Below are 17,216 nucleotides of genomic sequence, written 5' to 3'. Positions count from 1 at the left end.
ACAAGATGAACATCAACAAAAGCAAAACGAGGATAATGGAATGTAGTCGAATTAAGTCGGGTGATGGTGAGGGAATTAGATTAGGAAATGAGACACTTAAAGTAGTAAAGGAGTTTTGCTATTTGGGGAGCAAAATAACTGATGATGGTCAAAGTAGAGAGGATATAAAATGTAGACTCGCAGTGGGAAGGAAAGCGTTTCTGAAGAAGAAAAATTTGTTAACATCGAGTATAGATTTAAGTATCAGGAAGTCGTTTCTGAAAGTATTTGTATGGAGTGTAGCCATGTATGGAAGTGAAACATGGACGATAAATAGTTTGGACAAGAAGAGAATAGAAGCTTTCGAAATGTGGTGCTACAGAAGAATGCTGAAGATTAGATGGGTAGATCACATAACTAATGAGGAGGTATTGAATAGAATTGGGGAGAAGAGGAGTTTGTGGTACAACTTGACAAGAAGAAGGGACCGGTTGGTAGGACATATTCCGAGGCATCAAGGGATCACAAATTTAGCATTGGAGGGCAGCGTGGAGGGTAAAAATCGTAGAGGGAGACCAAGAAATGAATACACTAAGCAGATTCAGAAGGATGTAGGTTGCAGTAAGTACTGGGAGATGAAGAAGCTTGCACAGGATAGAGTAGCATGGAGAGCTGCATCAAACCAGTCTCTGGACTGAAGACAACAACAACAACAACAACAAGTATTTGCGATTGGAACAGAAAGGAAAATGACTAGTAATGGTATAATGTACCCTTCGCCATGCACCGTACGGTGGTTTGCAGAGTATGTATGTATGTAGTTGGAGATCAAGGACCCGTGATCTCTGGTGGCCCTCTCTTTACAAAGTAATTGCTTTTCGTTTGATTTCTCGTCTTTACTTTTCGACCTCAAGATTGCATTCAGTAGGATACTGCTCGGTACTGTCTCTGGTTTTTCCGGCTGAGTTAGTTGTTTGTTAGCAGTGACGCACAGGAGTAGGGATAGGTTTAGTCCTGGAGAGTTTGCCGAAATGCAGATCGTGTATGGGTTCACTTAACGCAGTGGAAAGCGGCACCATGACGCTACGTTGAGATGTTCTCCCATTGGTGGCAAACCCGTTACAGATTTTTGGACTGTTGTGAAGGCATTTTTTCCATAAATAAAGGTAACTTGGGTGACAAACACAATAAGACAAAATAACATTATTAACCTGTAACAAGCCCCGGAGATCACTGGTCCCTGATGCCAAAATACTCAGAAATATCCCTGAACAACATCTGAATTTTCTCGAGCGAGTTCTGCTTCACCCTGCGATGAACATTTCAAAGGTTCCAAACATTAGGGAACAATGAATAGCTTCAACAAAAAGACACAGTGCTCGTTTTGGGCCGCGCGGGATTAGCCGAGCGCTCTAAGGCTTTGCAGTCATGGACTGTGCGGCTGGTCCCGACGGAGATTCGAGTCCTCCCTCGGGCATGGGTCTGTGTGTTTGTCCTTAGGATAAGGTTAGGGACTGATGACCTTAGCAGTTAAGTCCCATAAGATTTCACACACATTTGAACATTTTTGCTAGTTTTGGCGTTAATGGGTAGACACTGTGTTATGAGAGAGAGAGAGAGAAGGAGGGAGGAAAGCAGGAACAACAAAAGTTGGGACAGGAGACTGAAAAAGTACAGTAGGAAGCTAAGTTCCGATTAAATACTACAGTTTGCTTGATGTGAAAGAACATATCATTTTTGTGCCGTTAGTCATTCCAATTAGGATATAGCAGAGGACAGAAATGTGTTGCGGACAATGAATAAACACCTACAATTGCGTGGTTGTGAAATATCCGCTGGCGGTCAGACACGGGACTGGCTTTCATAACGACCTTCTAAATCTGACCTACCTGCGTGCCTCAACGTGCCGTCGCGAGCGTTACGTGGACGCTATGTAGTAATACGTGTGAGCGATGGGCGATTCAATTGAATTGTTTGTTTTCAGGAGGACAGGTAAATTACGAAACGCATTCAGTTATGATATAAAACGTGAAATATATTTTATCTCGAGAACAGTGACATTTTGCTCCTCTGTGATGGCAATAATGCTAACCGTTTTTAAAGTCTGATGACGTAACTGCCGGTGATTTAGTTCACCGTATACATCGTTTTTCTTAGTAATTAGTAAGCAATTCTCTCTCCACGTCGTATTCCCATTTCCTCCTAGAACAGAAATTCTGTTAGCAAACACAAGCTGCAACTGAACACAGCAATGAAACCAGTTTACGGTAAAGGTTTTAGGTAACTTTTTCACAGAATATAATAGTGTAGGCCGGCCGAAGTGGCCGAACGGTTCTAGGCGCTACAGTCTGTAACCGCGCGACCGCTACGGTCGGAGGTTCGAATCCTGCCTCGGGCATGGATCTGTGTGATGTCCTTAGGTTAGGTAGGTTTAAGTAGTTCTGAGTTCTAGGGGACTGATGACCTCAGAAGTTAAGTCCCATAGTGCTCAGAGCCATTTGAACCATTTTTATAATAGTGTAGGAAATCCATTACGTGATTTACTGAAATGAGTACTTTACTTTCGAGTAGTTTACTTTTATTTCCTAATGACAAAAAATGGTTCAAATGTCTCTGAGCAATATGGGACTTAACATCTGTGGTCATCAGTCCCCTAGAACTTAGAACTACTTAAACCTACCTAACCTAAGGACATCACACACATCCACCTCCGAGGCAGGATTCGAACCTGCGACCGTAGCGGTCACGCGGTTCCAGACTGAAGCGCCTAGAACCGCACGGCCACACAGGCCGGCTCCACAGAGCATCGAACCTATCGACAGGGAATGCACTAAATCTTCCTCAAGAATAAAAATATGAATAAAATGTAAGAATTAATACAAGAATTGTTATCACAGTAAAATATCAGTATATGAGGATTTAAAAAGATTGTAACCCCTCAACATACCATACATACATATGTTATATAATAAATGTGTGACACTTATTTTGAAATCCAGTTATAATTTTACAGTTAATATAAGACCCTTCTATCCTTTAATTTAATAGGAAACATTCATGTAGTTACCGTCTTCGCACGCGGCTAGATAAATAAAATAAATAAAAGCAGTAATCGGATTTCGAACAAAGAGCGCAAAATTATAAATTCGCGACGCAAACCACTGAACCATCATTTCGCCTGATGATTTTGCGCGGAGGAAAGCACAGAAAGTACCTCGAAAATTTAGACCGTCGTTTTTTCAGAAATGGCGGAGTACCTACGTACAAGCCGAGACACGTGCTCCTCTCCCACTGAGCGAAATTCTTGGGAAATCGGGTGATAGCACTTGCCGTGTTCTCCTCGTAAGAGAGCTCCTCCGCCATTAAGCCAATCCTCTCCTCCAGCAAGTTCCACGGTCCCTGCTAGTTCAAGTCCCTCTAATAAGGTGTAGTTTGGGCGGCGCTGGTAGTGGTAGGGGGTGCCCGCCGTGACAGCGGGCTGGCGCCGAGCAGAGTCCCCGCCGTATTTTAGGCGTCGCGGCGCGGCGCGGCGCTGCGCGGGCGCCGGTTGGTTGGCTGTTTGGCGCCGGCAGCTGCTGCCATTAACACAATTAACGCTTAAATTACTGCTCCGGCGCGACCGTATCGATTGTGGCTGCTGGGCGCGGCTTGTGCCCGCTGCGCAGCCAACTCACCGCGCCGCCTACAAACACCACTCACCGTAATGTCGCCAGCACAGCGGCGACAAAGACTTTACTCGCGTCCTGCCCAACTGCCAGCGGATCCACAAGAAACAAAAGCAGTCAAGTGCGGATCTTTCACACTGTACTGTCAACAGCGCTATGGAAGTTATATACACTACTGGCCATTAAAACTGCTACACCACGACGATGACGTGCTACAGACGCGAAATTTAACCGACAGGAAGAAGATACTTTTCAGAGCATTCACACAAGGTTGGCGCCGGTGGCGACACCTATAACGTGCTGACTTGAGGAAAGTTTCCAACCGATTTCTCATACACGAACAGCAATTGACCGGCGTTGTCTGGTGAAACGTTGTTGTGATGCCTCGTATGAGGAAGAGAAACGCGTACCATCACGTTTCCGACTCTGATAAAGATCGGATTGTAGACTATCGCTATTGCGATTTATCGTGTCGCGACATTGCTGCTCGCGTTGGTCGAGATCCAATGACTGTTAGCACAATATGGAATCGGTGGGTTCAGGAGGGAAATACGGAATGCCGTGCTGGATCCCAACTGCCTCGTATCATTAGCAGTCGAGATGACAGGCATTTTATCCGCATGGCTGTAACGGATCGTGCAGCCACATCTCGATCACTGAGTCAACAGATGGGGACGTTCGCAAGACAACAACGATCTGTACGAACAGTTCGGCGACGTTTGCAGCAGCATGGACTATCAGCTCGGAGACCACCCACGGCTGCGGTTACCCTTGACGCTGCATCACAGACAGGAGCGCCTGCGATGGTGTACACAACGACGAACCTGGGTGCACGAATGGCAAAACGTCATTTTTGCGGATGAATCCAGGTTCTGTTTACAGCATCGTGATGGTCGCATCCGTGTTTGGCGGTATCGCGGTGAATGCACATTGGAAGCGTGTACTCGTCATCGCCATATTGGCGTATCATCGGGCGTGAAGGTATGGGGTGTCATTGGTTACGCGTCTGTGTCACCTCTTGTTCGCATTGACGGCAATGTGAACAGTGGACGTTACATTTCAGATGTGTTACGACCCGTGGCTCTACCCTTCATTCGATCCCTACGAAACCCTACATTTCGTCAGGAATGCACGACCGCATGTTGCAGGTCCTGTACGGGCCTTTCTGGATACAGAAAATGTTCGACTGCCGCCCTGGCCAGCACGTTCTCAGATCTCTCATCAACTGAAAACGTCTGGTCAATGGTGGCCGAGCAACTGGATCGTCACAGTACGCCAGTCACTACTCTTGATGAACTGTGGTATCGTGTTGAAGCTGCATGGGCAGCTGTACCTGTACACGCCATCCAAGCTCTGTTTGACTCAATGCCCAGCCGTATCAAGGCCGTTATTACGGGCAGAGGTGGTTGTTTTGGGTACTAATTTCTCAGGATCTGTGCACACAAATTGCGTGAAAATGTAATCACATGTCAGTTCTAATATAATATATTTGTCCAATGAATACCCGTTGATCACCTGCTTTCCTTCTTGGTGTAGCAATTGTAATGACCAGTAGTGTATGAACCGCTTACTACAGAAAGGCAACATGTTCGTATTTCCCCTTTTACAGTAGAAATGAAAAACTGAATAAAACCAGTGTATGCACTTTATCTCCTGACGTATTTTCTGGTTTCTTGATGTAGGTGTACTTGCTTATTATATACACGGAAATGTCAAGTATGGAGTAAGGAGAAAGAGGGAGACGTTTTTCTTGGCGTTCACCGTGTTCCCTCTCTCAGTACACAGGATTTTCAAATTAAATTTGGAGTTAAGCTAATTGTTTTAAAGTAGAATTGTACACATAAATGTCTTTTATTGCATTAAACATTGCTACATATTTCTAAATAATATTTGACATTTTGTGTAGTTGCATTACTTACGAGGGTGGTTTGAAAATTTCTCGGAACGGAATAGAAGAAATGTACTTACATCACTGAACTTTTTTTATTTTTCAGTGTGGTCTCCTCATAGATTAATGAATGTGCTTGGTCCAACGATGTTTCAATGCATTGATCCCGTCTCGAAAATGAGTTTCCTCCGGGCCTGCAAAATAGTTGTCAACTCCGGCTATCAATTTCTTCGTTTGAAGTGAATCTTCGTCCACCAAGAAAAATTTTCAGTTTTGGGAAGAGATGGAAGTCTGACGGGCCATATCAGGTGAATAACGCAGGTCTGGCAACAATACATATCTTAGTTCATGTAATTCTGCCTTGGCGACGGTACATGTGTGCGACCGCGCATTGTTTTGATGGAAGATGATTTTCTTCTTTGTTAAACCTGGCCTTATTTCGCGAATTTTTTGTTGAAATTTGTCTAGGTTAGCATAGTATTCTCCAGTAATGGTTTGCCCAGTGAGGAGATAATCTACAAACAGCATCCCCTTCGCATCCCAGAACACTGATGCCATGACCTTTTCCGCCGAAGGGATTGTCTTTGCTTTCTTTTGTGGCGGAGAATCAGCATTTTTTTCACTGCTTTGACTGTTGTTTTGTCTCTGGGGTGTAGTAGTGCACCCAAGTTTCATCTGTAGTCACAAACCGGCGCAAAACACCTTGTTCGTTTCTCCTAAAATGGGCCAAACATTGTTCCGATAAGTCCATTCTCATTCGTTTTTGATCCAGCGTCAAGAGTCGCGGCACCCATCTTGCAGACAATTTTTTTCATTTCTAATTAAAATGTGATATACCCTTTCAGATGGCATCTGGCAAGCGTGAGAAATTGCACACGTTTTCAATCGACTATCCTCCATGACCATTTTGTGCACTTTTACAATGATTTCTGGGCATCTTGACCGACCACTGCGTGGATCATCATCTAAGATCTCCCGACCAAATTTAAATTCATTTGTCCACTCGGCAACAGCTGAATATGATGGAGCAGAGTCCCCCATTGCATTCTGGAAATCGTCTTAAATGCCCTTTGTCTTCATACCTTTCTTTACAAAGTACTTAATCACTGCTCGAATCTCGATTTTTTCCATTTTCGCAAATTACTACGAGGGAACAACAACAGAGACACGACACCATCACATATCTCTTCCAAGAGCACTGACGTGGCACGTGTTTACAGGCAACAGTACAATGAATATCTCGTGAACAAATCGTTGTGCCAGCGCTGACCTCTCGTAGTGATTCCGAGAACTTTTCAAACCAGTCTCGCAATTACCGTCATCTACATCACGAGATGCCGTTGTTGTCGGCCATCGTGTGTCTGAATTTCAAAACTGCACGTCGTTTTGACGGGCGGATACCAAAGATTTCTTGTTGTTATCTGTTTTATGATTATTTACAGGCAGTACAGACACGTAAGCTTTCTTTGAACATAGTTCCGAAAGTTGTACAGATTTTCTCAACCTAAAAATTGCCCATCATCAAGCCAGCAATATCCTTGTTGAAAACATTGTACAGATTTTCAGCAGGAAGGTCGCCTCATGGTATTTTCAAATGTGAGAACCTGTTCCAGGAGTCCAGGAACAACTTTACCATACGGATCATCGCCGAGGCAGATTCTTTTTTTTTTGAATGTAGACGGACGGGAACTGTGGCCGATGACAGAAACCACCTTCATTTGAGCACCTGAAAACATGTTATCGATTTTTGACGAATATTTAATGAGTTCAACAACGTCACCCGCTCATTCTTCAGCGTTCTTCAAATTATCCCGAAGCTTCTATCATTCGCCTTGAACGAGCGACGTCTAATGGGCAAAATAACTTTAAATTCATTGAATGTTTAGATCTCATACAGCGCCTTCATCATCCAAAGAAGGGTATTATTCTTGTTGTGGCCAACGCAATTATCCCCTAACATGTATAAAATTTTTGCGTCCTTGTCGTCCTGATTTTCGATATCCCAGTTCAAGATCGTACTCATTTTATTTGAGTCCTTTCCTCCCTCACCTTTATGATAGACGATAACTGCCATTTCCCGTTAAGCGAAGTTCGCAAATTAGCCTTGTAGCGCCGCCACCAACATGTCCCGGACTGTGTGTGCAGTACACGGAAAATTGACGGCGTTGCCAGACCCGTGTTATCGTGCAAACAGGGTTCCTTTTTGCGATAAATAATGCAAAGATCCACTCAGAGTCAATACCATCAAAAAATGTAATTTTAAAAATTCCGGACTAGTTGCCTTTCTGCAGAAAGCGATTAATATATTCCACGACCACCTTTTGCGTCGATGATTTTCGTTGCAAACGCCTGACAAAAAATGTGAAGTACCCAGAACGGGAGAAGGAAGCGTAGTGAAACTTCACACGTTGAGAGGGTATGTGATGCCGTTTCAGTGATTACAAAATCGAGTCTAACTGACAACGAACTTGGCAGTATGATCCTATTTATCAGTATGATGCTGCACGCCCCTCTGGTCTGGATGCATGCACTGACTCGGGTTGGGAAGTGTACCATGACGTTGTCGTATCCTGTCGTGGGGCAAGCCATGCCACAATTGCTGTAAATGGATCCTGACATCCTCCATACTGGCAATGGAACGGAGTTAACGTCCGAACTTGTCCCACATATATTATATAGAAGACAGATCTGCGGATCTTGATGAACACTGGGGGAACATCACGCACACAGTTCGTGAATTCACGTTCCATGAATGAACGAGCATTCTCCTGTTGCAAAATGGCAGCAAAATACTGTCGAAAGAGAGGTAACAAGTTCCTTTAATCACTGCCATTCATGATATGAAACCATACGCGACGGCTCCTCACACCACAACGCTAGGAGTAACACTGCTGTGCGTCTCCAAAACATTGGAAGGATGGGTCATCCTCCCAGGTCACCACCATACTCGCCGACGATGTCTGTCCAGGGTAATGCAGAGCCGTGATTCACCACTGAACACAAGCGGATGCCATTTGTCAGCAACCCATACTTCCTGCTCACGACACCACTCTTAACACAGCCATTTGTGTAGTGGTGTTGACGGAAGCCTAAGAATGGGACTGTAATTCCCTACTACGGCTGCAGCTAGTCTCCGACCAGAGATGCGGCATGACACAGAATGCTGCAGGCAGTCCATCACTTGTTCTCGGATGGCAGGCGCAGATGTTAAGGAATTACGGTGTGTACGTTGCACAATACGGTGCTCCTCCCGTGTGGTGTCAGGCTTGGTCGACCGGAGCCTTGACGACGAGTATGCTTCCCCTCACGTTCCTACGTAGCGTAACACAGGGCGACTGTCATATCTCAATGCCTCACGAATCTAAATATTGCACAATTCGAGCAACCAGCCAACCAGAGACCTACACTGAGGCCCATTTGAAACTATGTCAGGTACTGATAACGCTGTCTCACACGGTTACGCAACGTCGCAGTGACCAATCATTATCTAATGCTCTTTTGTGGCCGTCCCACCTGTTATAGAAACCTGCAGCTCAAATCGCCTTAATACTCGCCGATGGTGTCTACATGTAAGCTGTTACATTGACATCGACCATGTCTTTTGGGTGCTGCACTGTTTTTGGCAGCAGTTGATTATCTGCTTTTCCCCCTTTTCCCCGCTTGTAGATCCATAATGCACGGTCCAGCCACATTAATGTGACCTCTGTTCAACGTCAACGTGTAATAATCACTCACATACAACAGGTAGCAGCCCGAGCAGCAGAGGGTATATAAAGTGTGTTTCTGGGATGCGGAAAACAGTGTATTTGGTTTCGTAATGTGGAAACGGAGCGATTTATCTGACGTCCATAAGGGCATCAACTTTTCAAAAGTGTAGCTTATTATTGACGGTATGAAAAAAGAAACACTAAAAGAGAAATAGTAACCAAACAATAGAATTTTTTATAAACGATGGAAGGATTTCCGAGACGGCTAAGTTTGTATGTAAACAGTTCGAGTGCCACCGTTGTTAAAGTATACCGTGTATGACAAAATGGCACTATTCAAAACTGGCGCTGAGGCGGCTGTGGGCACCACGGACGATAATTGACCGGGTGAACGACGGCTGCGGAGGTGTGTGCTGGTGAATAGACGTGTAACTGTTGAGCAACTGGCCGCCCGAAACGCATTTCACCCGAAGGAAACTGGACTTATCATTCCCGGGAAAAGGTTCCTGTACGGAATACGGAGATGAAGTATGGTTGTAAAGGTGGTATCTCAGGTTAGTGGCGTGCTTTACAGTGTACAGCCGAGTTGTTGATTCCGCATTATGCACAATATTTCGAAGACCGACCCACTCGTCTTGTTCAGGTACCGCGAACTGTACGTTTCACGGGATATCAGTGGGAACTATGAAAACAAATGAGCATAAAAGGGAGTAGAGGGTATCGGAAGTCAAAGCCGTCTATACAAAGCTTCGCGGCACCAAGAATCTACATCTACATCTACGGGATTACTCTGCTATTCACAATAAAGTGCCTGGCAGAGGGTTCAATGAACCACCTTCAAGCTGTCTTTATACCGTTCCACTCTCGAACGGCACGCGGGAAAAACGAGTACTTAAATTTTTCCGCGCGAGCCCTGATTTCTCTTATTTTATCGTGATGATAATTTCTCACTTTGTAGATGGGTGCCAACAGAATGTTTTCGCAAACGGAGGAGAAAACTGGTGATTGAAATTTCGTGAGAAGATCCCGTCGCAACGAAAAACGCCTTTGTTTTAATGATTGCCACTCCAATCCACGTATCATGTCTGTGACACTATCTCCCCTATTTCGCGATAATACAAAACAAGCTGCCCTGCTTTGAACTTTTTTGATGTCATCCGTCAGTCCCACCTGACGCAGATCCCACACCGCACAGCAATACTCCAGAATAGGGCGGACAAGCGTGGTGTAAGCAGTCTCTTTGCTAGACCTGTTGCACCTTCTAAGTGTTCTGCCAATGAATCGCAGTCTTTGGTTTGCTCTACCCACAATATTATCTATGTGATCGTTCCAATTTAGGTTACTTGTAATTGTAATCCCTAAGTATTTGGTCGAATTTACAGCCCTCAGATTTGTGTGACTTATCGTGTAATCGAAATTTAGCTGATTTCTTTTAGTACTCATGTGAATAACTTCGCACTTTTCTTTATTCAGGCTCAATTACCACTTTTCGCACCATACAGATATCTTATCTAAATCATTTTGCAAGTCGTTTTGATCATCTGATGACTTTACAAGACGGTAAATAACAGCATCATCTGCAAACAATCTAAGACGGCTACTCAGATTGTCTCCTATGTCGTTAATATAGATCAGGAACAATAGAGGGCCTATAACACTTCCTTGGGGGACGCCGGATTTACTTCTGTTTTACTCGATGACTTTCCGTCTATTAGTACGAACTGTGACCTTACTGACAGGAAATCACGAATCCAGTCGCAGGCGATACTTCGTAGGCACGCTGTTTGATTAGAAGACGCTTGTGGAGAACGGTGTCGAAAGCCTTCTGGAAATCTAAAAATATGGAATCAATTTGACATTCCCTGTCGATAGCATTTATTACTTCATGAGTATAAAGAGCTAGTTGTGTTTCACAGGAACGATATTTTCTGAATCCGTGCTGACTATATGTCAATAAATCGTTTTCTTCTAGGTACTTCATAATGTTCGAATACAGTATATGTTCTAAAACCTTACTTCACAGTGTGGTTCGAACCCAGGCAGCGAGTACTCATAACAGCACAGCTCGGAGCACCTGAATAAGACGAGCTGACCTGTCATCTAAGTCATTATCGTAATGAGCCAGTTCGATCACTTGGTGATGCGGCCTCCTTGGTTCGGCGTGCAACATGGAGTCCCGATGGGTTCTTCCGCTTCTGCCGAACTTGAGCTTCCCGTACCCAATTGAATGCGGTTTTCGTAAGTCTCTGTCCCCTTGGTCTTATATGTTAAATTAGGCTAGAAACTAGTATATATTCTCACGATCTGTCACCCCTTCTTCGTGTGACATGAGCAGCCCACTGCCATTTCGATGTTACTGAATACGATTTTCCGAAAATCCTTGACCAAAGAAAACGAAGTTAATAATCCAGAAACTGAATCAAGAACAACTGCCAACATGAGTAACTTAGAAGTTGACATTTTGAGTGTAGCGAAGCAGCTTAAATCACTTAATGAAGTCAAAGCCTCCTTTCCAGACTGTATCACAGTCAGTTTCCTTTCAGAGTATGGTGATACAATAGCCCCATGCTTAGCAGTCATATACAACCGCTCGCTCATCGAAAGATCGTACCTAGGGACTGGAATGTTGCACAAGTCATACGAATGGTCAAGGAAGGAAATAAGAGTAATCCACTGAATTATGGACCCACATCACTAACGTAGGTTTGCAATAGAATTTTGAAACATACCCCTATACTATGTTCGACCATTATGAATTCCCTCGAAGAAAATGATTTATTGACAAAGAGCCAACACGGTTTCATAAAATATCATTCATCTGAAAAGCAGATACCTCTTTATTCTCAATAAGTAATGAGTGTTATAGACAGGAGATACCAAATAAATTCCACATTTTAAGATTTCCAGAAGGATTTTGATATCGTTCCTCACAAGCGACTTTTCATTAAACTGCGTGCCTATGGAGTTTTGTCTCAGTTGTGTGACTGGATTCGTAATTTCCTGTCAGAAAGGTCACAGTTCGTCATAACTGACGGAAAGTCATCGAGTGAAACAAAAGTAGTGTCTGCCGTTCCCCAAGGAAGTGTTACAGGCCTTCTGTTGTTCCTGATCTACATAAACGATTTAGGAGACAATGTGAGCAGCTTTCTCTTAGATTGTTTGCAGATGATACTGTCATTTACTATCTTACAAGGTCATCAGATGATCACACCCATTACAAAATGATTTAGACTAGGTATCCGAATGGTGCGAAAAGTGGCAGTTGACTCTAAATAATGAAAAGTGTGAAGTCCTCCACATGAGTACAAAAAGGAGCCGGCTAAATTTCAGTTACACGATAAATCACACAAATCTAAAGGCTGAAAACTCAACTAGATGCTTAGAGATTACAATTACGAACAACTTAAACTGGAACGATCACATAGGTAACGTTGTGGAGGAAGCAAATTAGGGACTGAGATTTATTGACAGAACACTTAGAAAATGCAACAGGTCTACTAAAGATACTGCCTACTGCACTCTTTTACGTCCTCTCCTGGAGTACTGTGCAGTGTGCGATCCGCATCAGATAGGATTGACGGAGGACATCGAAAAAGTTCAAAGAAGGGCAGTTTCTTTTGTATTATCGCGAAATAGGGGAGAGAGTGCCGCAGAGATGATACGTGAATTGGAGTGCCATTCATTAAAACAAATGCGTTTTTATTGCGACAAAATCTTCTCATGAAATTTCAGTCACCAACTTCCTCCTCACAGTGTAAAAATATTTTGTTGGGACTACCTACATAGGGAGAAAAGATTATCATAATAAAGTAAGAGAGATCAGAGTTTGCACAGAAAGATTTAAGTGTTCGTTTTTCCCTCGCGCTGTTCGAGAGTGGTGCGGTAGGGTAGTAGCTCTTCCATGTACTTAATTGTGAATTGCTGTATAATCACGTAGATTTAGATGCATTTACTTTTTCTATCGTCACGAATCTTTATTGTACATCCAATAGAAACTGCTTAATTTTTTTTCTTTTTTGCAGCCAACATTCATTTTTCCAGTCCTCTTTGAGCTCCTATGAATTTCCAAAAATGAATTCATTTGACGTTCACGCCTCAAAGCTATTAATTATTACTGGTTGTACAAGAGAGTCGTCCAGAAAATAAAGAACGTTTTATCATAACTAAACAAAAACAGAAGATATTAAAACAAAACTTATTTACGAAGTCACGATACATTACTGTAGTTTTCAATATAGTTGACACAGCTTGAGTTCCCATATTGTACTCCTCTACCGCCAAAGTCACAGCTTGTTTGAGGTCTCCATTGTGTGCAAACTGTTTTCACCCAAAAATTCCCTTAATCTCTGGAATAAGTGAAAATCTCTTGATGCCACGTAAAGCGTCGACCTTGCTGTGTTCGTACTGATGTATTGTCTGATGGGCTCCCAGTCCGATCTTCATCGTGCACACTGGTTCTTCCTTGTTTAAACACGATGCACCATTTCCTCATGAAGATCCATTCATTGCACTATCACCATAAGCACTCTTTACTTGTCTATAAATTTTGATAGGCCAAACATTTTGTGGATTCAGAATTCGAATGACGCAGTACACTTCGCAATTGGCGGGATTATTGCTGGATGCCACCATTTCGAAAGCTTTCAGAACAAAGAGGCTTGATCACATGGCAACGTAACTCGGCTCCCTCTGAGGCGGGAAAAGGAGCTAAAAAAAGTGTGTGAAATCTTATGGGACTTAACTGCTAAGGTCATCAGTTCCTAAGCTTACACACTACTTAACCTAAATTATCCTATGGACAAACACACACACCCAACCTCCGCCGGGACCAGCCGCACAGTCCACGTCTGCAGCGCGTTAGACCGCTCGGCTAATCCCGCGCGGCAAAAGGAGCTAACTGGCACGCTTGCGATAGGTGCCGGGCGTGGGGAGCAATCGTCCTTTACTTTCAGGACGGCCCTCTTACATTGGTCAAAAACTGTTTTCTTCGGCACAGCTGATACCTTAGACTTTAAAACTGAAGAATATGTTCCGTGAACTTCCCACCTCAGTTTATACTTCTGGCTCACATGTTTGCAAGTTGGCCCAGATAGACATATTCTATGACCCTTTGGAGTTGTGTAGTTCTAACACATGTATTTCTATCCGGTGTGCGTTCATTCATTCATTCATTCAACTTGAGAGCGGACTAATGCAAAGTGGCGAACTAATACAGGTTGAGTGAAAAAGGACTTAACGATTTTGGAATGATATCGAAATTTATTGAGCTAGCTTACAGAATCGAAAATGTGTCATTTTCTAGCAAACAATCTCAAGATTGATTCATGTAGTACATCAGTACACGATTCCGCCACCAGAAGGCCAGCGTAGAGCACTGTCAAAATGTCTACTTTCACTGGTGCGGAGCGTGCACCCTGTGTGTTTTTCTTTCACAAAACGAACTTTGCAACAAAGTCCGTGTGTATGTTCCTCGCCCAACCAAGCAATTTAGCAGACCCGAAAAATCTAATCTAAACTGCCGTTGCACAAGTTACGCCCAGTTTGCCGCAACGAGTGTGGGAAGAAATTGACTACCGGTAAGATGTTTACCGCATCGCAAATGGTAGTCACATGGAACCTAAATGCCCCTTGACACTTTTATGTGAAACTAGGCGTTGTTTGCTACAAAATCACACATCTACTGATTCTAGAAGTTATCCCAATAAGTTTCTGTACCATTCCATTGTAAATTCCTTTTTTTCTCGCCTTGTACTTTTGTATTGTATTGTATGGTAACCGGGGACCTATAAACGACGGAGAGGCTCCGTCCCCGCCGCAGCCGCAGTGGTCCACAACCCCACGATGACTACCGCAGTCCACTTCACCCCTCCGCCGCCCCACACCGAATCCAGGGTTGCCTTGTACTTTAAGTTACTCTGTATTATTTGCAAATAGAATAATATCATCAGCAAATGTCAGGTAATTTAATCTCTTTTTCTTAGAACTTCGAATTCAGTCTAAACATATTGTCGTGTGAGTATTTTACATGAAACGAAATCAGGTCGGCCGTATACCTGAAAACAACCCATTAATTCCAGTATATGTTTGGTACAGCCTGATGCAGGATAACCTGGCGGTTAAACCCCCCTTGGAGAGTCACCGGTAGGGAGTGAAGACAAGCGCCCTCGTCTCGTTTGTCCGTTTCTGACTGCCAGCGCCGGTTGCCGGCGAGGCCGCTTTGCGGATTCGTATCACGCAGGAGGCGGCGCCTGCATTTCTCTGACTCCAGTTCACGGCTCAGTAAAACCGGCGCGTGCGACCCGCCGTTGTGTATAGAGCCACCGGCAGTCCGTGGCGGCCCGTCTACTCCACACAGATCAATACGCGCCACCGGACTACACCGACGTGTTTGCCATTCACCACCGTCACCTCGCAAACTCACACTCCCCTCTACGCATTTTTCTCTCCCGTTAAACACAAAAAGTCCCTTCTGGCCTTTTTTTAACGTCGAAACAGTGTTGTTTGAGAGGATGCCTACAGCACCTGCGGGAAATCTAGTGTGACAGAACAAAGGCTAGAAAATTTGAAATACAGTGCGTGTGTGTGTGTGTGTGTGTGTGTGTGTGTGTGTGTGTGTGTATGTGTGTGTTCAGCAAGTCGGCGATGAAAATTGCCAACACAGCCTTAGGAACAGCCCTCCAGGAGGTGTATAAGTTCAGCTATGTGTTCCGCTAAGGTGGTAGCGAATGGCGCCCAAATATGAAAGAAGTGGGCGGAATACGACTGGAAAGCAAGAAAAAAGTTATTAAGGCAGACTGTCTGGCATTCGCAGATGGTACTTCGATATTACCGGAATCATTAGAAGATGCGACTAAAGAAAGAAGCCAACTCCGGATACAAGCGGTTAAAGCAGTTTTATAGATGTCTATTTAGAGCTACTAGATGTATCAGTTTAATGTCACAGCTGCAAAATACTAACGCGAATTCTTTACAGACGAATGGAGAAACTGATAGAATCTGACCTCGGGGAAGTTCAGTTTGGATTCCGTAGAAATGTTGGAACACGTGAGGCAATACTGACCCTACGACTTACCTTAGAAGCCAGATTAAGGAAAGGCAAACCTACATTTCTAGCATTTGTAGACTTAGAGAAAGCTTTTGACAATGTTGACGGAAATACTCTATTTCAAATCCTGAAGGTGGCAGGGGTAAAATACAGGGAGCGAAAGGCTATTTACAATTTGTACAGAAACCAGGTGGCAGTTATAAGAGTCGAGGGGCACGAAAGGGAAGCAGTGGTTGGGAAGGGAGTGAGACAGGGTTGTAGCCTATCCCCGATGTTATTCAACCTGTATATTGAGCAAGCAGTAAAGGAACCAAAGGAAAAATTCGGAGTAGGTATTAAAATCCATGGAGAAGAAATAAAAACTTTGAGGTTCGCCGATGACGCTGTAATTCTGCCAGAGACAGCAAAGGACTTGGAAGAGCAGTTGAACGGAATGGACAGTGTGTTGAAAGGAGGGTGTAAGATGAACATCAACAAAAGCAAAACGAGGATAATGCAATGTAGTCGAATTAAATCGGGTGATGCTGAGGGAATTAGATTAGGAAATGAGACACTTAAAGTAGTAAAGGAGTTTTGCTATTTAGGGAGCAAAATAACTGACGATGGTCGAAGTAGAGAGGATATAAAATGTAGACTGGCAATGGCAAGGAAAGCGTTTCTGAAGAAGAGAAATTTGTTAACATCGAGTATTGATTTAAGTGTCAGGAAGTCGTTTCTGAAAGTATTTGTATGGGGTGTAGCCATGTATGGAAGTGAAACATGGACGATAAATAGTTTAGACAAGAAGAGTATAGAAGCTTTCGAAATGTTGTGCTACAGAAGAATGCTGAAGATTGGATGGGTAGATCACATAACTGATGAGGAGGTATCGAATAGAATTGGGAAGAAGAGGAGTTTGTGGCACAACTTGACTAGAAGAAGGGATCGGTTGG

At 43.8% G+C, this 17,216-nt stretch overlaps 1 protein-coding gene across 1 annotated transcript in view; it reads right to left on the bottom strand.

Moving 5' to 3' along the window:
* The window catches only part of LOC126188570 (photoreceptor-specific nuclear receptor-like), a 252,210-nt gene that overhangs the window by 219,664 nt on the left and 15,330 nt on the right, over positions 1–17,216 (bottom strand). The window contains exons 2-3 of the mRNA XM_049930172.1: positions 3,679–3,730; positions 3,310–3,554 (exon numbers count right to left, since the gene is read on the bottom strand). Coding sequence (XP_049786129.1) covers positions 3,310–3,554; positions 3,679–3,730 — 297 coding nt within the window. The remainder of the gene's footprint in view (positions 1–3,309; positions 3,555–3,678; positions 3,731–17,216) is intronic.

The sequence above is a fragment of the Schistocerca cancellata genome, chromosome 5 (assembly GCF_023864275.1).
Source record: "Schistocerca cancellata isolate TAMUIC-IGC-003103 chromosome 5, iqSchCanc2.1, whole genome shotgun sequence".
Lineage (NCBI taxonomy): Eukaryota > Metazoa > Arthropoda > Insecta > Orthoptera > Acrididae > Schistocerca > Schistocerca cancellata.
This window is presented reverse-complemented; position numbering and strand designations above follow the sequence as displayed.